Consider the following 26798-nt stretch of genomic DNA (forward strand, 5'->3'; position numbering starts at 1 on the left):
AAGGCCCTCGTCAACAACAATAGCCAAACAGATATCATCTTTTCGCATGCCTTCGGTCGCATGGGCATCAAACACAATCTATTGCAGCAGGCTGGCAATCCATTATATGGATTTGGGAGAAGGGTTGTCCTCCCCATAAGAAAAATAACATTGCCATTGTCCTTTGATGTTGCCCCTAATGCGAGGTTAGAACAAATGACATTCAGTGGATATGGTGTACCCCCACAATGCCATCCTCGATAGGGAGGAGTTCGATCAATAAGCTTGAGACTGCTATACATAGGCTTGTTGGCAATCATAAAAACGTGTTGTGACAACTAACATTTCATGTTTAAAGGATAATACGGGACCAAATTTATGTTGTTTAATAGGTTCCACGAGTTGTGTACGGTATTTTTATATAGGACACCACCAAATGGACAAAAGAGAAAGAATGTTAGCCAGTTGGCAAAGCATTCTTTAATGCCTTTATAGCCCCAGTGTACGAAGATGTGCCGAAGTGGTTTTATATCCTCAATGTCCGGAGATGTGCCTTGAAGTGGTTTTATATCCTGAGTGTCTAAGTAATCTTGACTGCCTTTATACTTGTATGCTTAGGAAGTTAAATGTGTATTCTTGAAATAGAAAGCATGATCTACCTTATTGCTCATTTTACACTCTAGCTTCATTTATCAGCCAATTCTGGTTAGTTGTGTGTAACTTTACTTATCGCTTCACTTTACTTAGGCACTGAGATTAGCCTAATGGCTTGTTTGGGTAATCTCAGATTGGAGTGGGTTGAGGTGATATGGGATGTATTGAAGTGTAGCATAAACTAATTTACCTTTTAATCCTTTCAATACACCTCAATCCACTTCAATTCCTCTTTACCCAAACAAAGCCTAAGTGTCTAATTAATCTAGACGTCCATTTGGATAGGCTTAAACCTCCAACTTCAAAACTACTGTTGAGTACTCTAGCTGTAGCAGCTGTAGTATAAACAGTTTTAGCTTCAATCAGCCCAAACTGTTTGTTAATCTAGCTGTAGTAAAAACAACACTAGCTTCAATCAGCCAAAATGAACTAACGAGTAGATGAGCCGGTGTCTTGCTACAGTAGAGGAGGCGAGACGAGCTCCACCAAACAAGATGCAACGCAGATGAATCCACTGCTGTGCTGCAGACACTTCAAATCACAACACGACGCGAACCTAATTTTATCTCTGTCCGTCCGTCTCTGGAGAAACCATGTTTATACCACATAACCATCAAGGGGCAAAGTCGCTAGATCTAGTGACAAAACTGCAGAATCTATACCACTCACTATCTTTTCAGTTTTCCATACACACAAAAACAAAACTGGGAGGGGAAGCAAAGCAAAACAAAATGAGAAAAAAGAGAATCAATAGTCGAGGGCAACACAGTAAAAACCTCGATCTACCTTATTCTGTTTTACGAGAATACAAATCACTCACCATGTAACGCTGTATATTGAATAGCTGCTCAATTTTCTTCGTCTCTAGTTGAGCTGAAACATCACCCCGTCACACCCAGAGAAAATGTTGTATTCCTTGACGTTGGTCTCCTCCCTCGAGCACGGCTGGACTCGAGCTATCTGAGCTGGTGCCAGTTCCCCACTTCGCTCTTTGGATGTTGCCAGGGTGGGAGGGGCAATCGGCAGGTTGAACTGGAACAAGGAGAAGGGTGTGCTGTCTACGTCATCGCCTTTCTGTTTGAAGGTGTTGTCTCCTGCACAGACGGTCTCAGGGACCAGCACTGCCTGTTTTAATTTAGGGAAGAGGGCAGGACTCTGCTGCCTCTCTTGATTTGTCGCCACTGGCATTCCGCGGCTACACAACGGGGTCAGTGGTGTCACTGGTACCGCATGGAAGTTCACTGAGGTCTTGTGAACTGGCTGTGAAGGCAGAAAACCAAATTCAGGACCCGAGTAAGGATGAATGTTATTTCTGTACTGCATCGAGAAGTCGACACATTGGTCACCAGCAACTCCATATCCAACAGGGGTCATAGAAGCAGGGTAGAAGTGACCTGGCTGAGTATATGGTAAGTACCCATTTGTTGGAACTGCCAAGGGGTGATTGTGGAACCCCATGAATGGTGACGAGTACGGCGGTGCATGGACCTTCTGTTGGTATAACATCTGCTCCTGTGAAGGGGCCACCATAAATCCAAATTGGTTACCATTAGGAGGGTTCAAGCCTTTTGGTTGGTACTCTCTGAAACCATTTCCTGCACACATCTCAAGTAATGTACGAGAAACATTCTTCGCTGGTATATCGCCTGGGCTGCTATTGTTCCTGTCTGAAGACTCTTCTGAATCAGATGCAGATGAAGATTCTACATTCTGAACACTCAGTGAGGTCATGCTGCTGTCTCTATCTCCCTCACTTAGACACGAGGAGCTATCCGAAGTGGTTAAGTTTGTCGTCCTACCAGTGTCCTTGGAGCAATTTGGCTTATCCACGCATTTAGATTCATCGCTGCAAGCAGACTGATTCTTCTCACCTTGTCTCCATGGTTGATCTGTGTCTGACTTACAGGTTTCCGCAGATATCTCAGAACAAATTTCAACAAGAGAGTCACACACTGCCTCAAGCTTTTCACATTCACTGATATTATTTGAGCATTCTACTTGATCTGAACCATCAGCAGCCCCAGTAGCACTATTCCCATTCCCTGTCTTCTTTCTTGCATCCATTGGCTCCCATACTTGTTTTGGACCTGGGTTTTTGTTTGGTGTACCACCAACACGTCCTCCATTTGACACAGCAAAGCTATCCGGAGGATAGCACCTGCGGTATTGCAACCTGGGCTTCTCAGCCACTGTTTTCCTGGGCATCTTTGTCTCCCTACTTGATCTAGTTGCTGTGGTAAAATATCTGTAGTCTTCTTGATGGCTACAGCTGCAGGGGTTGTACCTGTCTCTTGTACGGTTATTTGTATTAAATACAGAGTTATAATTTCTAGTGTTATTTCTGGTCCTCTCTCTAGACTGCCATTGAGTATCTCCAGAATCATCACAGCAACCCTCATGCCAATAACTAGCATCTTTCTCTTCAGGGAAGTCTCTTCTAAATCTCAGGTTTCTTGATGATTTAGGCTCATCACATAAGAATGAGCTATCACAATCTGAGGGAACAAATTCTATTGTTACACTGCATTCATGCCCATTGCTTCGTTCATCACTGTCCTTGCTTGAAGATTGATCAGCAGAGGAATCAGGATAGTGTTCCCCGACCACAACATTGTCTTCCTCTTCACTATCTGAATATCTCAAGTCTAGAACATCCTGAGACTCATTATTACTTGGTGTTGCTTGGCTGCACAGAGAAAATGGTGAAAGATCTGGTTTTTTTGACCGAACCAGTGTTTTTTCCTTATCTCTGTCCTTTCCTTTCAGCCTCTCTTTTCTTCTATTCTTCTTTTCTCTTTCTTTTGTTCTCCTCCTCTCCCTGCGCTCCTCTTCTTCACGCTTTTCTTTCTCTTCTTCCTCAAGAAGCTTGGTCTGCAAGAGTAAATCCATGTTAGCATCCATCACAAAAGGTTAATCAAATAAATCAACATCATTGTTGCATCTTTTACAGCTAGGGAATTTGTGTGTATGCCATTTGGATGTGCTTGCTTTGCTCGTGTCATCCAGACTTGCTATGTGTATATATCACTGGGATTTGTGTGTGCTCCAAAGAAACCACCAATGGCATTTTAGTGTGTGCCACTAGGCAGTAACATTAACTCAAACAGCACACAGAAATCATATCACATACAGACAAATAATAGATTCAAGATGGTAGATAAGCAAAACAGCAAATTTCCAGTGTCATATCATGGTATCAAATAATCATTATACTGCTATCAAGGTATCAAATAAATACCTGTTTTTCCAATGTAATTATTTCCTTGCAGGCAACATGAACTCGTTCTTCTAACAGTTTTAGAGCAAGGGACACGAAAACGCTATGTGCATTTTGCCGCGCTGTGCCTTCTCTGAAAGCCTTCTCAATCTGTAAAACACACCAACAATTCGCAAGACATTACTGATTTGGTCCAACTTCTCAAAGATCACTCAACTGGTTAGCAGTTAGCACAGCTGCTCTGCAGATAATGTGACTACATAATCTTTGGTGCAATTAATAATCGTCAACTATGCTGATGGTGGCGTGCCTATAAATAGTTCTGCAGCTTAAAATAGTAAATACTATTTCGGTTGTAGTGGCAGTTTTAAATAAAAAACAATACATAGTAATTACTGAATGGCATCAACAGAAGAGATATTCAGTGTGCCATATACAAAAATAGTTTCTTCCAAAAGGTTGATATATAAAAGGTGAAGGCTTTCCAGGTAATACTGTAACACAGAAAGCGCAAAATGACAATCTTGTGCGTAGGATCCAAGAATCTAAGATTAGAGACTAGAGAGGCATTGAAAAGGATGGAAAGGGTAAGGCGATTGGCCCTAATGGTATCACAATTGAGGCATAGAGATGCCTCGGGAACATAGCTATAGTATAGTTAACCAAGTTTGTTCAACCATATCTTTTGGATAAACAAGATGTTTGACAAGTGGAGAATTATATTGGTACCGATCTACAAGAACAAGATATTCAAAGGTGTACTAATTACCGAAGAATTAAGTTGATGAGCCATACTATGAAGCTACTGAAGAGAGTTATCGAACATCGTCTAAGAGAAATAACAAGGATCTCTACGAATCAATTTGGTTTCATGCCCGGAAAGTCAACCATGGAAGCCATTTTCTTAATAAGATAGATGATGGAACAATATAGGGAGCAAGAAGGACCTACACATGGTTTTCATTAACTTGGAGAAGGCCTATAACAAAATACCAAAGAATGTTATGTGGTGAGCTTTGACCAACCATAAAGTTCCAACTTCCAACTAAGTAGGTTGGTCTCATTAAAAATAAATATAATAGTGTTGTGACAAGTGTTCATACAAGTGACGAACCGATGGAGACACGGATGACTTCACAATTAGAATAAGACTATATCAATTAATACCTTTGAGCCCTTAACTTTTTGCCTTGGTAATGGATAAGGTCTCGAGGGACATATAAGGGGACATCCCTTGGTGTATGCTTTTTACGGACAATGTAGTGCTAGTTGATGAAAGTCGGGCAGGAATAACTAGGAAACTAGAGTTGTGACGAGAGACTCTAGAGTCCAAAGGTTTTAGACTTAGTAGAACTAAAACCAAATATATGAGATGTGACTTCGGCACTACTATACATGACGAAAGGGACATTAGTTTGAAAGGTCAAGTAGTGCCCAGGAAGGATACCTTTCGATATATAGGATCAATGCTATAGAGAGACGAGATATTGATGAAGATGTTAGCCACAGAATCAAAGCAGGGTGAATGAAGTGGTGTCAAACATCTGACGTTCTACATAACAAGAGGGTACCACAAAAGCTAAAATGAAGTTTTATAGGATGACGATTAGACCTGGTATAGTGTATGGTGCAGAATGTTGCCTACAAAAAAGACATCATAACATGTTCAGCAAATTAGTGTTACGAAAATGTGTACGCTGTGTTGGATTTGTGGCCATGCAAGAAGGGATGGAATCCAAAACAATGATATGCACGATAGGCTAGGGGTAGCACTAATTAAATAAAAGCTTATCCAATCCCCGGTTGAGATGGTTTGGACATGTCCAACGAAAACCTCCAGAGGCACCAATGCGTAAAAGGATTCTAAGGCGCGATAGGCCGATAACAATGAGAAGAGAGACAAGGAAAGGCCAAAATTGACATGAGAAGAGACAATAAAATGAGACATGAAAGGATGGAATATACATGAATATTTAGCCTTGAATAGGAGTGCATGGAAAATAGCTATCCATATGACTGAACCTTGATTGTGGTTTCGGCGGGTTTTAACTCTCTAGCCTACCCCAACTTGTTTGGGACAAAGGCTTTGTTGTTGTTTGTTGTTGCACTGTTCTTACAGTTATAATATTTCTTTGATTTTTCCATAAAACAAATACAATTGATAGTTATTCCAGACTTTTTGACCACTTCCTACCAAATATTAAGATTGATTCTTTTAGAAAAGGAATTATCCCAGACTTGGGATCACTCACCACCAAGACCAAAATTGCTAGAGGTTGCTGCATTGATTTGCAAAACTACATAGTATTTCCAATATTGATTTGATGCCCCTTTGATTAACAGATTGCTGCATTTAGTTCTGAAGCAGAACTATATGGTATTCTCAAGATCAATTTGATGACCATTTGAATAGCAGCCTTTCACCATTAGTTCTGAAGCTAACCAGTCTACAGCTTGATCACTTAATGAGAAAATCTTGGTTATAGAATGGTATAAGTTGATGTGCTTGTAAAATAATCTTGCAAATAAACTGCTTCAATACAGTTGTCAGGGCTCAAGAGGGCCCGCTACAGTGACATTGGTACTGTAGCAGCATGCTCCTCAGGTGGGTTAGATAGAGATAAGACTAGTTTGGGATAAGATTAGATTTGGAGATAAGATTAGAATTAGAGATAAGATTAGATCTAGTGCTTAGAGGTCAAGTAACCCTCTCTATATAAGGAGAAGGATTGTATCAATTGAAGGTAAGCAAGAGATTAGAAGAAAATCCCTTCTCTCTTGATGGCCGTAGGCAAAGCCTTGCGGCCGACCTCCCCAGCGCCTCTAACCCTAGCCGTCGCCCTCAAACCCTCGCAGCCATCTGCTGACCATAACAATCTGGTATCAGAGATGTCAAGCCCTCCGTCCACCACCATCCAGTCATCGGCCTCCACCACGCGGTGCCCAGACCCGCCACATCCTCATACACACCACCTCCACCTCCCCGTCGAGTCCTTGGAAGCAGCCGCCCATGAGCTCACGCGATCCATGGAAACCATGCAGGAGACATTGGCAACCGCCCTTCTTCCTCCGCAGCAGCAGCCACTGCCCACAGCCGCCGATATCTTATGGCATGTCACGTACCAGCGCCCCAGCGGCATCATGTCTACCCATTCATCTGTTGCCCAATGCCATCGTCGCCTTTCCCTATTCCATCATACACCATGGCTATGGGGGGACCCCAGTAATGTCTTCACCTCAAACACAGATTGCGACATCAGGCGCAATCATCCCTCAGGGAGGCCTACCCCTTTACCTCATCTCCATGCCACCATCACCATCTCCAATTCCATAGTACGCCCTCTCATCAACGACGGCGCCGGAAATCACGATGGTAACGTCTCCTTCACCGACCCCGTTGTTCATCGTTTTGATGCATGTGCCGCCATAGCGGCACTACGATGACGTCTTCTACGGGGGCATGGATGGCATCGGGGCATCGATGATGCAGCTACAGGCGGTGGCACACTGCCTCCCTAGCGCGTCGGCAGGACAGCGCCCCATCTTCAAGCGGCGGTGGTGCGGCTACAGGCTGCGGAGCATGGCCTCCTAGTGCGTCGGCGGCTGCAAGAGGTGCGTCGGTAGACACTCGGGGCAGCCTTGGTGGCGGTTGACCTCGGCACATGGGGGCACGACCTCACCCAGTCGCGTCGGCCCACCATCTCCAAGTGCGAGCATGGTGTGTGTCCCGTTGGCAACGAACTCCAACTCTACGGCAACGGCGATAGGGAAGGCGCTCCCCTCCTTGTCATCGGCGAGGGTGCACTGCTTAGCGCCACCACATTCCGCTACCGGCCGCCATGAGGGCGCCTCCGTTGGTCATTGTTGCGACCCATTCCAGGTGGCCATCCATGTGCTCCCCTTTCGTCCAGATGGCATCCATGGGATCTAGGTGGCTGCAGACGTGCAAGTCCAGTGCGCGGAAGGTGTCTGTCTCATCTTAACGGGTCAAAAAAAATAGTCGCAGTCTATTTCAGGTTCAGAATAATAAAATAAGTCAAGATGTAAAAGGCCTATTTTTAGGTGTTAGGTTTGCGTCTAGCACTCTAGCAGAGTCATCGTTAGCGTCATGTTATGTCGCAGCTCGAGGACGACCTGCTTGTCCAGGAGGGGTGTAGCGCCAGGGCCCAAGAGGGCCCGCTACAATGACGTCGGTACTGTAGCAACATGCCCCTCAGGTAGGTTAGATAAAGATAAGGCAAGTTTGGGATAAGATTAGAATTAGAGATAAGATTAGATCTAGTGCTTAGATGCCAAGTAACCCTCTCTATATAAGAAGGATTGTATCAATTGAAGGTAAGCAAGAGATTAGAAGGAAATCCCTTTTCTCTTGTCGGCCGTGGGCAAAGCCTTGCGGCTGGCCTCCCCAGCACCTCTAACCCTAGTCGTCACCCTCAAACCCTCGCAGCCATCTGCTGACCATAACAACAGTCCTATGGGACAGAAAGTTAAGTTGCCACATAATCTTAAAGATAAAACTAATTTAAGTTTGTTGTTTGATTATCATTTCAGTCTTTAAGCTAAGGCCATGTTGGAATACCAAATCTGCAGTTTAAAAATATAAGAAACATCATTTGACTACCAACAAAAAAGTTAACTAAAAGAACCAGCTGCTAACTTGGACAGAAAAGGTTATCTATTCAGGGGGTGTTTGGTTGCTCCTGCTAAAGTTTAGCCCGGGTCACATCAAGCGTTTGATTTTTAAATAGGAGTATGAAATATAGACCCAACCAACTGGACTAGATTCGTCTCGTCTTTTAATCTTCGGCTGACAAATTAGTTTTATAATCCGACTACATTTAATACCCGGAACGGAAGTTCAAACATTCGATGGGACAGGGGCTAAATTTTAGCGGGGTGTAACCAAACACCCCCTCATTTGGGACAGAATGCACAGCTTGCGCAAAATTTATATCTTTAATTCAAAGCAGTGTGAGAGACATGGGAACCACTATTTTGTTGCTCAATCCGGTGATGAGACCTAGAAGTACACATATAATTGGAGCTAGAAGTAATATATATTTAAGGTGTAGATCTATCCGGTGCTCAATCCGGTGATGAGACTGGGGATCGCCCGAATCCCAATCATCCTCCTCGCCATGCAAACTCTAAGCTTTTCCCTTTGCATGCCAGACACCGAAAAAGGAAGAATGTTGTGACCTCGTTGAGGGATGGGGATGTCACCTTAACTGGGCATAATGAGAAGGCTACAGCAGTTGATCACTTCTTCAATCTGATTGGTACAAATGTGGGCAGAGATAGAATCATTGATTTAGAAGCTCTTGGTATACCTAGTCATGACCTCTCTGAGTTGGATGCACCTTTTTCAGAAAAAGAGGTGTGGGCACTATTTTAACTCTGCCCCCTGATAAGGCACCTGGACCCGACGGATTTACTGGAAGATTCTACAGAGTTTGTTGGCACATAATCAAAAAGGATTTCATGAATGTTGTGTCAGCAGTTTGGGGCAGGAGATTCAACAACTTTGGCAAGCTTAATACAGTGTATATTACTTTGATTCCAAAAAAGGAGGGTGCTGCCCAGGTTAAGGATTTTAGGCCTATAAGTCTGGTTCATAGTGTTGCTAAACTCATCACTAAAGTCCTTGCCAATCGGCTGGCTACAAGGCTTCATGAGATGGTCTCACCCAACCAAAGTGCTTTCATAAAAGGGGAGATTTATACAGGATAACTTCATGTTGGTTCAGCAAACCTCACGGTTACTTCATCATCAGAAAAAGGCTAGTCTTCTCCTCAAGTTGGACATCACTAAGGCCTTCGACTCGGTCTCTTGGCCCTTTCTTATTGATGTCATGAAGCACCTTGGTTTTGGCCAAATTTGGAGGGACATTATATGTGGGCTGCTTTCCTCTTCTTCCACCCATGTGCTTCTCAATGGTTTCCTGGGAAAGTGCATTATTCATCGAAGGGGTCTTAGGCAAGGGGATCCACTATCTCCCATGCTTTTTATTCTTGCCATGGACATCCTGGGTCTTTTATTCTCTAGAGCAGAAGAAGCAGGATTATTACAGCCTCTATCAAAAACACGAAGTCTTCATCGGGTCTCTATGTATGCTGATGATGTGGCTTTGTTCCTGCACCCGTTGGCAGATGATATTTTAGCAGCTTTGGAGATTTTGCATCTTTTTGGTGCCTCCTCGGGCCTCCAGAACAATGAAAGTAAGTCCAACATTTATCCTATCCATTGCTCTGAGGACATTGTGGTTACTCAAAGTATGCTGCCTTGCGCGCTTTCAGTTTTCCCTTGTCAATATCTTGGTCTTCCTCTCTCTCTCTCTAGTCAAGCTCACTAAAGACCAAGTCCAACCTTTTGTGGATAAAATTGCGAGGCAACTCCCTAACTGGAAGGCTAATTTAATGACAAGAGCGGGTAGAAGGATTCAGGTTCAGCATGTTCTGACAGGCATGATGGTTTACTTAGCAATGGCTATTGATTTTCCTTCCTGGGCCTGGGAAGCCATTGACAAAATCCGAAAAGGCTTTCTTTGGAGAGGACGCAAAGAGGCTAAGGGAGGCCATTGTCTTGTGTCTTGGGGGAGAGTATGCCATCCTCTTAAGCTTGGAGGCCTGGGCATCTCCAGTCTGCCCGAGATGTGTTGGGCTCTTCGTATGAGATGGTTGTGGCTGCATAAAGCTGATCCAACTCGTCCCTGGGCGCAGCTCCCTTTTCATGTGCCTATGTTTCAGAAGTTGGAAATGGCACCAACACCCTATTCTGGACTGATAAATGTATCTCAGGGCAGAGAATTTGTGACATTGCTCCTAGGCTTTTTCAGTGTATTCCCAGGAGGATCACAAAAAGAAGAACTGTTCAGGAGGCTCTCCTAAATAGAAGATGGATCTCTGACATCAAAGGGGCCCTCTTGGTGGGAGTTTTGGTGGATTACCTTCAGCTTTGGAACCTTATCTCTAAGATAGTGTTGCAGCCTTCTATTGAAGACAAACATGTTTTCAGTATTGCCCCAGACGATGACTATTCATGGGATCTATCTATTTCAGCCACTATCCCAGGGTGTGGAAGACCTAGGCCCCGCCTAAATGCAGATTTTTTTTCTTTGGCTCGTTGCGCATAACAGGTGCTGGACCGCTGACAGGTTGGCCAAAAGAGGGCTTGATCACCCTCCGAAATGCCAATTGTGTGATCAAGAGGATGAAACCTTAGATCATCTCCTGGTCTCCTGTGTTTTCTCAAGGATGTTTTGGTTTCAGCTGCTGAGGACTTTCGACCTTCAAATGCTAGCCCCTCAACTTGGTTTGTCCTCCATGAGCTGGTGGGAAGAAGCCTCTTCTTCAGTCAGAGGTCTTGTTAGAAAGGGGCTCAATTCTCTGATTGCTTTGGGGGCCTACATTATTTGGAACCATCGCAACAAATGTGTCTTCGATAACTGGAACCCTAATGTGTCTTTAGCCATTAGGATGGCTTTGGAGGAAAGATGAATGTGGGAAATGGTTGGGGCTAAAGGCCTTTCCTATCTGTCTGCCCCTCTCCTTGAGGGCTAGTCTCGGAGGGGGTCTAGACCAGTAGTAGTTTGCTGTTCTAGGATGGATTATTTTGGTTTTCTGGTTTTTCAACCTCTGTAAGGAAGTCTGTCTTGTTGTACCTGGTCTTCTTAGACCTTTTTCTCCTTAATATAATGAGACGCAGTTCTCCTGCGTTTTTAAAAAAAAAATAGTGAGATCTGCAGCTTTTACTTGTTCCAGTACCATAGTTATTAAGGTGGTAAGGCGACATAAGGCGACCGACCCCCTTTTTATCTTTTAGGCGATAAAGCGTAAGGCGAGGCGATCCCTTAATTATATAGATAAATATAAAAAAAGAGATCAAACATTATTTATATATCACTAATTTAAAGTTAAAAGCAAGCTAGCACTTTTATAAGATCTAATAGATCCAATTTCAGCCTTGTAGAAGCAGAAAAAAAGTAAAGAAAGAACCTCACAATGAGTGAGTCCAGTCCAAAACACAGTTTTAGGTCACAGCCACCAGCAACCTAGTAACAGCTGTCAGCTTCTATCTCTCCCTCACGCTGCATCTCTCCCCACAGCTCTCCTCTCTCTCCCTCACCCACAGCTCTCCTCTCTCTCTCTCCCTCGGTTCTTCCACCGCAATCTCCCTCCTCTGATGGCTGGAGCAATGTGCGCCCGCCAGCCCGCCACACAGGCCAAGCCCTCTTCTCTGTTTCCAGCCGCCGCCCTTCAAAACCCTACCTATCCCCTAAGCGTCGCCCCGCCGACGCCCCGCCCGCACCTTACGCCGCGGCGGACACCTTACTCCCCGGCACAAGGCGATCTAGACGCCTTGCCCTGTGAGCGCGCCTTATCGCTAAAGTGACGCAAAGGCGACGCTTAATGGACAGACACCTTGATAAGCATGTCCAGTACAAATTCAATTTGAAGCTACTACCTGAACTGTAATTGGTAATAATTAACTTCGTCCTGGAAATCCGTTTGTATAGTCATGCAAGTTAGTTTTTTAAGAGTTAGTGCTTACCCACTAATGCTGTTCTAATGTATCTATAGAATTCCTTATCTAATTTGGTTCAAAATAATTGAAGACTCTTACCTGCACCTTTGTGGTAAGTTTTTTCTATTCAAGTTGACTTTTTTTAGCAGTGTAGACAAGTACGTCAGAGATAATCCCTGTTTGACAATAGAATTATTCACTTTGCTTGCAGATCTGGTTTTCATATGTAGTCACATTGCTATCTTTAATGATTTGCAGGTTGTATTGACGAGGAGAACGAGGGTAGATAGATTGCAGACCCTCTATGGTTGAGCTTATCGCTTGAACTTTCCCACGTACAATACTTCCAAGGATGTCAATATATTGTGTGATAGCTTCAAATTAATGTGATTGGAATGTGTGATAGCTTCAGATTAATGTGATTGGAATGTGTGATTGCTTCAGAATACATTGTATAGTTGAGCTTAACTTTCAACGAAAATGTGGGAAATAGGTTCATCTGAAGTACTTTGAGGTTTAAGCTGTGAGACTTGTGTGTTAATGCCCAAGGCACTCGCACTAGGAGTGGTGCTACAGAAAAATACATTGATATGTACTACTTTAGTTGCACAAATAAAAAAGTATGAACTGTGGAAGCATATCCTTTTTTCGAACAACGCATGAGAGCTGTGTGTCATTTCATTAAGCAAGGGGAGAAAAAACACAACACTCTGGAGGAAAAAACGCCCTAAACACAACCAGGGGGATTGCTCAAGGACCCAGCCCCACCAACCTCGCACACAGAAGGCTAAGCGCTGAATTACCAGCAAGACACCACAGGTTGCCTTCCTGTACAATTTTACGACAGACTAAAGAAACACTGTGGAAGCATATCCTTATCTAGGTAATGTAGGAAATTGTACTGGAATTCAAGTTAATTAGGACATTTGCCATGTTGGGTAGTGGCCTAGTGGGTACCCTTTATTGTGGTATTTTTGCTCTTTTTTCTGAATGGAATTGTATCCACAGAATCCATTTATCAGTTGTTATGCATTATATTATTTCGTTTAAATGTTAGGTGCCCGTAGCAACACACAGGCCACTAACTAGTAACACTTAACTATGAGCTTTTACTTTTACTTTCTCAACAGTTGATTCAGTACTATGTATCCAGTGCATAACTACCTGTTCTTTGAAGATAACAGCAGCAGCATCCAGGAGAAATTCTCTTGCAAGTTCAGGGCTCTTGGCATGCTTCTGTGGATGAGCGATATCACCATCAGGGTCATTGCTGTCTCTGTCCACTACATCATCTTCCTGCTCATGATTATGTCATTGAATCAAGCTATATGAATTCCCAACACCATGCTTGTTCAAGTGCTGAAAAACAAATACTGTGATCATGTTTGATAATATGATTTAAAATATAAGGCACTTACATCCTCTTCCTCTGCTTCTTCAGCATACTCAAAGAAACTTCTAATACTTTCACCTTTGGTAATTGTCACAAATCCATCCCCCACAATTAGCCTCCGGTGAACACATGATTGGCCCTTCAAGGCATGCGCCTTCACACAGAATTCAGTACAGCGACCATCCAGCCTCCATGCTCTCAGTGTAACAAAATAGTCTTCAAAGTGATCAAGATCGAGGCCTTTCCTGTGGACTTGTCCATTCATGCCCACATTTTCAAAGTTTAGAATATCAGATTTTCCTTCATCTGTTCCAATAGCCCACTCGAAATGATGGTATATTCCATCTTGCTCCAATAAAGATTGATGCCAATCAACAAGAATAGCATCCTCGAACACCTGCAAATATACAAATAAAGTCACAAAATGTGAATGCAAGATCCTTGACTCTTACTGTTTTATAGGGATTTTCTCCATATGGTCTTACCAAAACAGGATGCGTGCCCCAAAGAAAAAAACACAAAAACAAACATGAGCTTTTAGATAGGAATGATGACAAGGAATAGTATCCTCACCTCACACTTAAATGTGGTATCTGCAACACAAAACCAACTAGTGCAGCGAGGTTCCCTTCGCATGCGTTTTAGTTCCTTGAGCTCCTTGAATTCGCGAATAACATTCCTTCTGCAGTCTCTGCAGAATCTCTTGCTGTCGAATCTGCACAGGAATTTCATCCAAAAAAATTAGTGAACAATTTTAAATATTGACTGAAAATGCATCCCACATCCCTACAGGACATCTCATCAAAAGGTTGCATTGGATAACAAAGGTAAAATCACAATAGTCACTACTCATTACATTACAGATTGTAGGCTTTTTCGACATTCAAGTATCAGACAGAATGGTGCAAAGCATAAAAACATTAGAAAGAGTATGCTGCAACAGCTTTACAACATAGCTTTACTGTAACAGTTTCAAAATGAAGGTGGTAGTGGTACATTATAAGAAATAAAAACTGGGACCAATGTTACATGCAGACCAATTTATAAATTATAATGGGTTTACCCAGGTTACAAAAGCAATATGTATCTGTGGATTTATAAATATATAATTGTCATTATCATCAGGCTCACTGACAATGTAGAATTGTACTAGATTATTGGATGCAGTCTGACTATTAGTAGAATCAGTAAATGTTATGTATGGTATTTCATATACCTCGGGATATTTTCCGTCAGCATCAAGAAGCAAACCAACTCATCTTACAAAGCAACAAGTAGTCTTTCCAAGAAATTACAGGCTACGGCAAAGGCTTTGCAGCGTTGGAGTGATAATAAAGTGGCGGATTTAAGACTACAGCTTGAAATGGCTCGGGAGCTCCTTCATAGGCTGGAGATGGCTCATGACAGCAGAACTCTATCTCCAAGTGAGGATTGGTTAAGGCGTACCCTTAAGAAGCACATCTTGGTGCTCTCCTCCTTGTCGAGATCTATAGCCCGTCTTCGGTCCAGAATTAATTGGTTGAAAGAAGGGGACGCTCATACTTCCCTGTTCCATGCTCAGGCTAGAATAAGAAAGAAGAAGAATTTTATTGGCTCATTATCTACAAGTGAAGGGCTTATTTTGACATCACATGAGGATAAGGCTGATGAGTTGTTCCATTTCTATGATGCCTTGCTCGGGACTGCTTTGGGGAGAGAAAATTCTCTTAATCTTGATGCCCTGGAGATGCCTTCTTTCAATCTCAATGAGCTAGATGTGCCTTTCTCAGAGGAAGAAGTTTGGGGTACTGTAAAATCTATGCCGTCGGATAAAGCTCCGGGCCCGGATGGTTTCACCGGCCGTTTCTACAAGGTTTGTTGGGTAACAATCAAAGCTGATGTTATGGCAGCGATCTCTTGTGTTTGGGCTCGGAAATTTAGGAACATGGGGCTGCTCAATTCAGCGTTTATCACTCTTCTGCCTAAGGTTGAGGGTGCAACCCAAGTGAAAGATTTTCGTCCGATCAGCCTTGTCCATAGTTTCGCAAAGTTAGTAACAAAGATGATGGCCAACAGATTGGCTCGGCATTTGAATGATATGGTTTCTCCGAATCAAACAGCGTTCATTAAGAAAAGATTTATCTTAGACAATTTCATGCTTGTGCAGCACACTGCAAGGTTTCTTCATCGTCAAAGGCAAGCCCGCATTCTTTTCAAGCTCGACATTTCTAAGGCTTTTGATTCGGTATCTTGGGCTTTCTTGCTAGAAGTCTTGCAGAAGTTGGGTTTTGGGCAGATCTGGCGTGACATCATTTGTGGGTTGTTAGCCTCTTCTTCGACGAGAATTTTATTAAATGGTGTTCCCGGGGACTACATTGCTCACCAGCGGGGTCTTCGGCAGGGGGACCCTTTATCTCCAATGTTGTTCATCTTAGTCATGGACACTCTCAACTTGCTGATCCAGAGGGCCTCTGATGAGGGGCTGCTTCACTCTCTTTCCACGAACAGTTTGCAGCACCGATTCTCTTTATACGCGGATGATGCAGTGGTTTTCCTCAAGCCGGTGCCTTCAGACATAAATCTGATTCTGGAAATCCTTCGGATTTTTGGGGATGCGTCCGGTCTAAAGACCAACGTTCAGAAGAGTAATGTTTTTCCTATCCGATGTTCTGAGGCGGATCTTGCTTGTGTTCAGGAGCTCCTTCCATGTTCCATTTCGGAATTTCCCTGTCAGTACCTTGGCCTCCCGCTTTCTCTTGGAAAGCTTAAGAGAAGTCAAATTCAAGCAATTGTCGATAAAACTGCAGCACAGTTACCTGGGTGGAAAGCTGATCTGATGACAAAGGCTGGTAGAGCCATTTATGTTCAATTTGTGATGACATCAAGAATGATTTATGCTGCTCTGGCGTTGGACATCCCTTCTTGGGCTTTTAAAGCAATTGATAAGCTTAGACGAGGCTTTCTGTGGAGAGGGAGGAAGGAGGTGAATGGTGGCCATTGTCTGCTGACTTGGCCCAAAGTCACTAGACCCAAGGACCTGGGGGGTCTGGGTATTAGTGATCTTCGGATCATGAGCTGGGCACTGCGGGCTAGGTGGCCTTGGCTGCAAAAATCTGATAGGACTAAGCCATGGTCGGACTTCCAGATTCAAACTTGCGACATTGTGCAAAGCTTGTTGGCTGCGGCTGTTATCACTCATTTGGGAGATGGGTCTGATACTCTGTTTTGGAAGGATCGTTGGCTGAATGGCAAATGTATTAAGGAGGTGGCACTTGCTGTCTTCGGTATGGTGCCCAAGCGTATTGCTTCTAGACGCCTGGTCAAGGATGCCTTGCCTGATCTCAATTGGTTGGCTGATCTGAGAGGGGCTATTTCTGTTACAGCCCTTGCTAATCTCATGGACCTTTGTGACTTACTCGAGGGGATGGTTCTGCAGCCGGATGTTCCTGATGTGCATACCTGAAGGTTCAGTGAATCGGGTGAATACTCGGCTAGTTCAGCTTACAGGGCTTTGCTTCTTGGCTCTGTTAGCTTTGAGCCTGCTGAACGCATTTGGAAATCCTGGGCTCCAGGAAAGTGTAAATTCTTCCTCTGGCTTGTGGAGCACGATAGATGTTGGACGGCTGACAGACTTGCTAAGCGTGGCCTGGATCACCCAGAGTCCTGCCCTTTATGCGACCAGATGGAAGAAACTATCAACCATTTGCTGGTTCAGTGCAGTTTTGCAAAACAGTTTTGGTTCAGCCTTCTGCGGTCGGGTGGTTTCCAGGAGCTCTGCCCTTCCCATGATGACGTCTGTTTTGAAACCTGGTGGAGGAATAGTGCTGCCAGGGTGGGCATGCCTTTATCCAAGGGATTCAATTCTCTTGTCATTTTGGGTGCATGGACTTTGTGGAAGCATAGAAATAGGTGTGTTTTTGATAACTGTAACCCTAGCGCTGCGGTGGTGTTGGCAGCTGCAAGGGAGGAGTTGATGGGTTGGCGTATGGCTGGAGCCAAAGCGCTCTCTTTCTTTCATTTAGAAGAGGTGTCTTAGGTGTCTTAGTTGTTTGGGGAGTGCTTTTTGGTTTTGGTTTGCCAAATGTAACACCTTTGTACTGGGGTTTTTTTTCTCCCCATTTTATTCTTCTTCTTAATACAAAAATACGCAGCTCTCCTGCGTATTCAAGAAAAAAGTAGAATCGGTAAATGTTACGTATGGCATTTCATATACCTCAGGATATTTTATCAGCATCAAGAAGCAAAGCAACTCATCATACAAAGCACCAAATTAATAAGTAATGCTAATAACAATCCGTGTACATTTAAAAGCTATTCCCTATCAATATATCATTCTTGTTCATGATAGCAGATAGCACATCACTTAGGGATGAAAGTAGGTTTGTCTGCACACCCACAAATAGGTCATTTTAAACGATTGACACCAACCAGCTTAGAATAACCTATTTGTGGGTTCCGAGACAAACCACTTGTATCCCTGAAACCCTTGCGTCGTAGTATTTGTCACAGTAATTTAGTTAAAAATAGTATAACAAAAGCACCTTTTATACTCACCTGTGCATAAGTCTTTCAATGAAGTCCTCTTCTTTCATCCTTAAAAGAGATGATCTAGTTTCTTCACCCAGAGCCGACCAAAAATCCACCAGAGTATCACAAGAAAGGTGTGCAGTGTGCAAAGCACAGGTATCTCGTGTTCCATGGCCCCTGCCATAGTTAGGTATCACTGGGCTAATCCATCCTCTGCCACCGCCACCACATGCATCAGGGTAAAGCATCTCACGTTCACGTTCTCTCGCACGTGCATTGTCAAATACCTAGTCACAACAATATGGATTACATCATAGTAAGAAATCTAGAATCATCATGGAACAACTTCATAGAAGGAATGCCACAGAAAGATGCCAAAACAGACAATTGGAAAGCACATAAAAAATCAAGGAAGAAGTTCATGAACCAGATAAGGGAGATAAAGAAAGCAAAGGCAACTGTTTCAGGCGTACATTCTGGATCACATGAAGAGATTTTGCATTTATGAAGCAATCAAGAAGAGTTAGGATGCCATCCTTTGTTGTCGAAAGACCTCCCCAAGGATGAACTGAAGGTTCCTGAACTTCTGCTTCAACTTCCTGAATCCTTGGCTCACATGAACCTTCATGAAGCAGAGACTTCCCATACATGACTATTTGTGTGAAACTTTCCAAAAGCAACCCATTACACCTTGAACAGTACAAATTCTTGCGAGCATGCTCAATAAGGGTCTGTTTATCAAGTCTTAACAGCTCATGTCGTGCATGAGGTGACAGGGCACTCCAAAACTGGAACAAATTAAATTCACAGGAATAAACTATCAGTTGCAGTATTCAACTCTGAACTTCAAAACTGACATAACTCTGATAGTATGCATAAAAAACATTATTGCACATCTCAGAGCTGAAGAAAGCAGACAGTGCATTCAAGAAATAAATTGCAATTAACGATCAATTCAATGTACAGTATCATGCCAATCATGAGCTCTCTTTGAGAAAATGTAAAAGTAGTATAGTGCATTGAACGCCTAAATAGCAAAACTTTACAGAGCAACACATTGCATTAACACAGCTCCAATAAATTTTATAATCATTTACCAACACATGACCCTTTCTAAATAAGGTATCTACGTCATCTGGCGCATCAGTACTCCACACTACTCAGACCAGAAGCTGATTAGAAAATATGGTCGCCTCAACATACACTAAAATGTTTGTTGGCCAACCTAACAGTAAATATAATGAAATGGAAGAGGAACACACATATGACCCCTAGGTATAGGTAAATAGTGTGACAACCGCAAACAAGTGCAATTGTTAAGTCATGGGTTGCAATGATTTCCTAGTCCATATATTGCCCTAACCAAGCACCAATAAGCACTCCTAAGAATCCAGATTGTCTGTGTCACAGCTATGATCAGTTACACAGCAGCAATGTCACCTATAATGGCTCGAACACATCCCATCCCTGTGCCTGAATGAGACAAACCAATCCAATGCTTTAGTCAAGAAGCTGGCTGATCAAACCAGGATGGAGTTAATACTCTCCAAAGTTTGGTTTGTTGACATCATTGCTCCTCGATTAGCAGCAACGACACCAGTAGTATGGGATTCAGCCTAGAGCATCCTTCATTCCTTCTGTTTGTCCAGAGGCAAGACAAGCCAATCTGATGAGTCAGTCAAGAAGTTAGCTATTATTTATTGCTTTTCACAATACTTTTCAAATTCAGGCTGCTCCCACTTCTCTAGACAGCTTGCATAGCAGCATCATAACGGAGATAGCTCCCTCAACTCAATTCAACACATCCAAATATCCAAATGGGACAAACCACTCAGATTTTTCAGTCAAGCGCTTGTCTGCTCCATGCAACACCCGACATCACCACAGGAAGTCCGCGCCAACTGATAAGCCGAAGCAGTCCAACCTAATAGAATTCTCCAACAGGCGAGCAACAAATCAAATCAAACCCTACAGCCGAAACCAGCGCTCGCAGGAAGCGCCATCCACCGGGCGCGACCAAAAGCTCCGCGGAACGTCGGAGCACGGGCAGGGGCGCCGGAAGGGCCCAGCATCGCAGCACGGGGAGGAGGGCGGGAGCCTCAGATCCGTGGCGTCGACTCGGTCCAGGGTCAGCAGGCGGGCGGGCGGGCAGGTGGGCGGGTGAGCAGATCCGATCGGGGCGAGCCCGGGAGGGGCGGTACCTTGTGGAGGCGGTCGAAGGTGATCTCGTCGCGGTGACACGACCAGATCGCCGATGAGGAGAACGGCGCCGCCTCCGCGACCATCTCGTGGGTGCTCGGGGGGTCGTCGGAGGTCGTTGTCCTGGTTGCTCAGCGTCGGACGGAAGCGGCGTACGATCCGGTGGCCATCGGGCAGGATCGAGCTGGGACGGGAGAGGGATCTGAGATGGAAGGAAGAGGGTTTGATAGAAAAGATTGGCGAGAGACGAGGGAGAAGGATTTCTCTTCTCTGGTGAGTTGGAGGCGATGATGAGATGAGGTCAGGCTCATGCAGGAAGGAGAAATTTGCCATTATGGAAGTCCTTAGATGCGGCTTCGACGATTTGGAGGTGTAGGCGAGGGATTATCTGTTATGGAAAAGCAGAGAATAGGCCACACTCCAAAACGGACAAAACCACTCCACTACCAGTAGTGAACGACGATTAGTGTCGTTGATACAGCCGCCGTCCCAGCGCCGTGACTTCTCCGCTGCTTTCTGCCGCCCAAAAACCGCCGGGAAGGCAAAAAAGATACGCCCTTTGCGGCGAAGCTCCGGGGGGCCTTGTGGCCCTCGGCTGCTGCCTCTTCCTCCTCCCGCCGCTGCTGTCCCGCGGCGCGGACATGCCGCTGGGGTCGACCCTCTCGCCGGGCAACTCGGCGACGTGGACGTCGCCCAACAGCACCTTCTCGCTCGGCTTCACGGCGTCCGCGTCCTCCCCGTCGCTCTTCGTCGCCGCCATCACCTACGCCGGCGGCGTGCCCGTCTGGTCCGCGGGCAACGGCGCCGCCGTTGACTCGTGGAGCTCGCTCCGCTTCTCGTCCAACGGCGACCTCCAGCTCGTCAACGGATCCGGGGTCGTGCTCTGGTCCTCCAACACGGGGGGCCAGAACGTGTCCGCCGCGGCCGTCCAGGACAGCGGCAACCTCGTGCTCAAGGACAACCCCGGGGCAGCAACGCCGCCACGGAGGAGTGGTCGGCCGTGGCGGACCAGTGCTAGGTGTTCGGCTACTGCGGCAGCATGGGCGTGTGCAGCTACAACGGCACGTCGCCGGTCTGCGGGTGCCCGTCGCTTAACTTCCAGCTCTCCGACCCTTCCAAGCCGCGCGCCGGCTGCACGCGCAAGGTCGAGCTCGCCAGCTGCCCCGGCAACTCCACCACGCTCGAGCTCGACAACACGCAGTTCCTCACCTACCCGCCGGAGATCACCACAGAGCAGTTCTTCGTCGGCATCACCGCCTGCCGCCTCAACTGCCTCTCCGGCGGCTGCTTTTTCGCGAATCCGGCTCCCAACTTTTTCAATAACTGCGAGCCTGTATAGCATCAGATTCTGGTGGATTCTGCGTTCCGTAGGCTGTAGCAATTGAACATGCGGGATGCGGCTCAATAACTCCATGTTTTTTCCTGCATTAAGATGTTCTGCTCCACTACGCACTACGTGCTCATTTACAGCAAGCCATTCATATGATTCTTGATTGCAAAGCAGCAACAAGAAGCTTAGATTTTCAGAACAATTTCTTTCCGCGATGCAACTTGAGAACCAGTAGCTGAGCCGGCCCGCTTTGTTGTATATTATTGCGTGCAGTGACAGAGCTGGTGGAAGGGGACTCGTCGCGGAAGATCGTGGACATCAACTGCCTCTCCGGCGGCTCCTGCGTTGCGTCCACCGCGCTCTCTGACGGCTCTGGCCTCTGCTTCCTCAAGGTGTCCAGCTTCGTCAGCGGCTACCAGTCGGCCGCGCTGCCCAGCACGTCTTTCGTCAAGGTCTTCCGTGGGGGAACGACGGCGGGGGACAACTTCCGTGGGGAACGACGGCGGGGTGTTTGGAGATCTCTGGCAGCGAGGAGAATAAACAGAGCTCTGAGCTCTCTGGTGCGTTTCTGAAGCGAGGAGGAGAGAAGACAGAGGTCTTGTGAGGCAGCGGCGACTGTATCAACGGCGCCGGGATGGGAAAGCAGCGAAGAACTCACGGCGCTCGGACGGCGGCTGTATCAACAGCACTAATCGTCGTTCACTACTGGTAATGAAGTGGTCTTGTCTGTTTTGGAGTGTGGCCTATTCCCTGCTTTTCCATAACAGATAATCCCTCGCCTACGCTTCCAAATCGTCGAAGCCGCACCTGCGGCCTTCCATAATGGCAAATCTCTCTGCAGGAAGGCAAGGGTAAAGCTGACGGTGCAGAGTGCAGACGACGGTGCATCCGTGTAATTTTTCACACCGGTGAGGTGGGAAGTCAAAAATTGCCGGTTTTGTTGGATTAATTAGAGCATTTTCAATATTATTTTAAATCAGTGTCGTATTTTAAAATATAAGACTGAATATATAAAAAACAGGTCTAACAGTATCATGTTTTCAAATTTTTATCAAATAATTATAGAGCATATCATAAAGTGACCTAAATATAGTACATCCTGACATATCTTTGCTTTCTATATCATTCTTATCGTATTCTTTACTAATAATGTAATTTACTTCATAAAATATATGATTTAGGGTTTAATTGTTGGAGCATAATTTATTTTTAGTGTCCTAAACATTTTAAATGGTGAGTTATTTTAATTTTTGAGATATTATTTTGAGTCACATTGTTGGAGATGTTTTTACATATTTAAAGTGTCATATCATATAGTTTCATAAACACCACATATGTTCCTAGCTAGGGCAATATTGATTTCAACACATCACACATGTCTATATGAATGACTTGGCGGCGCGAACTCGTACCGATCGGCTCGATCCCATCACCGACTGGTCCCGCCAACCAATCAGTTTGGTTATCTAGTCGGTGAGACTATATAAACTCAACTCAAACAAAACATTAGTCTCAGAGGGTCAAGTTGTAGCATATCATGCCCCTCGACATATGTATCATTGCACAAGGACTTGTAAGATTCGGGGAAGATATTTTATAACTTGAGCACCAAAATAAGCAATAAAGCAAATTAAAAGCATAAGGAACATGATTAAAGGTACATAAAGAATGTATGTTATAGATCAATCCAAGTTATGTGGATCTAAGACATTAAGCTCATTATGCAACACATAAAACCTCCTCTCATCTAAAGGCTTGGTGAAGATATCGGCTAGCTGGTGATAGGTGCTAACATAGCATCTATCGATATTTCCCATTTGCTGGTGGTCTCTCAGAAAGTGATGTCGGATGTCTATGTGCTTAGTGCGGCTGTGTTTTAACGGGATTGTCTGCCAAATAGATTGTGCTCTCATTGTCACATGAGAGTAAAACTTTGCTCAGATTATAGCCAAAGTCCTAGAGGGTTTGCCTCATCCAAAGTAATTGCGCGCAACACTAGCCAACGACAATGTACTCGGCCTCGACGGTGGATAAAGCAACGGAGTTTTGTTTCTTTGAGCTCCAAGACACCAGGGACCTCCCTAAAGACTAACATGTCCCTAATGTGCTCTTCCTATATGTTAGATCCTTGATTTTTAATCCCCTGAAGGTATAAAAAATCAAGACAACACAATTAGATCTAGCTCCATCTTCATCCTTTTGGTTATCCGTTATCGAGAAGAAGGTAAAAATGAAAGGATGAAAGATGGAGCTTAAAAAAGTGGATAAAACATTACTATGAAAGTAATGAGAATGTAAGATAAGATGAGGAAACACATAGTCCAAATGTGAGAGAATTTATATCATTATGTGTTGAAGGAGTTGTGTTTGGATAGAAGTGCTTGGAAAGAAGCTATTCTCGTGCCCGGACTGTGATTAGGCCTTTTTCCTTTTAGTGCTCTCAAAAGCTTTTCCCCTCTCCTTTCTATCTCTTTCTCTTTTTGTGATATCTTGTTGGGTTTCAACTCTAGCCTACCCTAACTTGCTTGGGACTAAAAGACTATGTTGATGTCGATGTTGATGTTGATGTGTTTCTCTTTCCTACTATTAAACAAGAATTTGTACAAGTACCTTTAGCTCCATAAAATTACATTGAGAGAGGAGAAGATTACATCTTCGTATAAAGAGAAGTGAATCTTGCCATGTCCAAAAGTCCGAACACTACATGACATTGTTCCTCTATTTATAGGTACGGGATACAGCTTCAACGAATTTATAATTGTGTCCTTAAGCCTATACATTTAAATTATTATACATGCTAAGGGAAAAGTTGTCCTCTCCCAGACCTTTAGATGGATCTGTAGCCGCAACTTCGACTTGGGAAGCAGTGGCTTCTACCGTCACGACCAAGTTTTCAACCTTGGGCTCTAGGAATTCCAAAGAAGGTGAAGGAAACAGGTGACGTCTAAGAGGGGGGTGAATTAGAACTTCTAAAACTTTCTCTAAACTAGGCCACAAATAAATCCCTAGAGCAAAACCTATGCAAATAATCAAACTAAAATGTGCAAACTAGGTTTTGTCTAAGTGTTGCTATCTCTACCGTAAAGTCTAAGTTTCAATCCTAAACAATCTAAGTATAAAGACAAGATTTAAACTTAAATGTTTAATATAATTGCGGAAGCTAAAGAGCAAGGTAGAGATGCAAACTCTTGTGGATGACGCCGGTATTTTTACCGAGGTATCCGGAACCACTCAAGGTCCTGACTAATCCTTGTTGGTGCCCCTACGCAAAGGAAAGCCCACGCGAGGGCCAAGCACCACGATCGAGTAACTCCGTAGACTATGATGCAGGCAACATGGAAGACTTTGAGGAGTTCCAGGACTACGATGAGTTCTAGTCGTGTTAGTGGCAAACCCCGAGTCAGCTGCATGTGAAGGCCTTATCTCTACGCTTCGTATTTCCGCACTTTGATAACATTAATGACTATGTTATGTTAATGACTCTGTGGATGTCTTGGACACCTTGATGTAATAAAGTACCTTTTACGCTATTTATTTTGAGCAGTGTGTGATGATGTCCAATTATGTAATCGTTGTGTACATGAGTTTTTGATCCTGGCACGTACATGGTTCGCATTCGGTTTGCCTTCCAAGACCGAGTGTGACATATCCGAAACCACGCAAGGTCCCGACTAATCCTTGTTGGTGCCCCTACGCAAAGGGGAGCTCACACAAGGGCCAAGCACTACGGTCGAGTAACTCCGTAGAGAGTCGCGGGCCTTCTACACGCGCAAGTGGTGCTCCGCTTCTGGCTCCTCTCGGATGCTCCCCGCCGTCTCCACTATCGAGCTTCTGGCCGAAAACGTCGTGGGCCTCGTTCCCTCCAGTACATGGTGGCGGCCATGACACAAACGCGGTTGTCACAGTCTCTCAAGACTCTCGCCCCCACTCAGTACAATTACAACGGCTCACGCAAGAGACGAGGAGTTCTGTGGTTTTTCTAAACTCGCTCAACTAACTAAGATTCACCTAGAGCAAGTGTTAAAGCGGTCTAACTAACCTAAGCACTTCGCAAAGCACCTACGCTAATCACCGAGTGATTCTATTAAGCATTTGGGTGTATGAGCACTTGGAAATGTCTACTATATGCCTTGGTGAGAGCACCTAGAGGGGGGGTGAATAGGTGATCATGTAAAAACTTGAAACTTAATCCGCAAAACTTGATTAGGAGTTAGCACGAATAAGCCAAGTGGCTAGAGAGGAGAACTTGCACAACACGATAACCACAAAGATATCAATACAGAGATGGCACAGTGGTTTATCCCGTGGTTCGGCCAAGTCCAACACTTGCCTACTCCACGTTGTGGCGTCCCAACGGACGAGGGTTGCAATCAACCCCTTTCAAGCGGTCCAAAGACCCACTTGAATACCACGGTGTTTTGCTTTCACTTTACTATATCCCGCTTGCGAGGAATCTCCACAACTTGGAGCCTCTCGCCCTTACACTTTGATGTTCACAAAGAAGCACGGAGTAAGGGAGGGATGAGCAACACACACAAGACACGAAATCAGAGTACCAACACGCACACAAGTCGCAACAAGAGCTCACAACACAACTTAGCGAGTTCACAACTCAAATGGAGCTCTAATTGCTATCGCAAAGAATCAAATGCGCGGAATCGAAGTCTTGGTGCTTAGGAATGCTTAGAGAATGCTTGGTGTACTCCTCCATGCGCCTAGGGGTCCCTTTTATAGCCCCAAGGCAGCTAGGAGCCGTTGAGTGCATTCCAGGAAGGCAATTCTTGCCTTCTGTCGCCTGGCGCACCGGACAGTCCGGTGCACCATCGGACACTTTCCGGTGCGGATTTCTTTCCTTCTTTGGCGAAGCCGACAGTTGGCGCTTTGGAACCGTTGGCGCACCGGACACTGTCCGGTGCACACCGGACAGTCCGGTGCACACCGGACAGTCCGGTGCCCCCTTCCGACCGTTGGCTCGGCCACGTGTCTCCCTTGGATCG

At 44.8% G+C, this 26798-nt stretch overlaps 1 protein-coding gene and 1 pseudogene across 2 annotated transcripts; one reads left to right on the plus strand and one right to left on the minus strand.

Annotated features, from left to right (window-relative positions):
• Positions 1–1214: 1214 nt before the first annotated feature.
• Positions 1215–21087, minus strand: LOC103626274 (uncharacterized). Of its 2 annotated transcripts, XM_008646664.3 has the most exons (8): positions 20474–21087; positions 18746–19060; positions 18300–18559; positions 14340–14481; positions 13792–14163; positions 13538–13669; positions 3872–4000; positions 1215–3504 (listed from the first exon to the last, which is right to left on the minus strand). In XM_008646664.3, exons 1-8 carry the CDS (start codon positions 20555–20557, stop codon positions 1498–1500), a joined length of 3441 nt encoding a protein of 1146 aa, XP_008644886.1. In that variant the 5' UTR covers positions 20558–21087; the 3' UTR covers positions 1215–1497. The 2 variants fall into 2 exon arrangements, with proteins under 2 accessions (XP_008644886.1, XP_023155881.1); XM_023300113.2 differs by lacking the exon at positions 18746–19060 and having other exon boundaries at positions 20474–20776.
• LOC109939911 (uncharacterized) lies at positions 5499–8403 on the plus strand (annotated as a pseudogene).
• Positions 21088–26798: the final 5711 nt, after the last annotated feature.

This window comes from Zea mays, chromosome 5, assembly GCF_902167145.1.
Source record: "Zea mays cultivar B73 chromosome 5, Zm-B73-REFERENCE-NAM-5.0, whole genome shotgun sequence".
In the NCBI taxonomy this organism is placed as follows: domain Eukaryota; kingdom Viridiplantae; phylum Streptophyta; class Magnoliopsida; order Poales; family Poaceae; genus Zea; species Zea mays.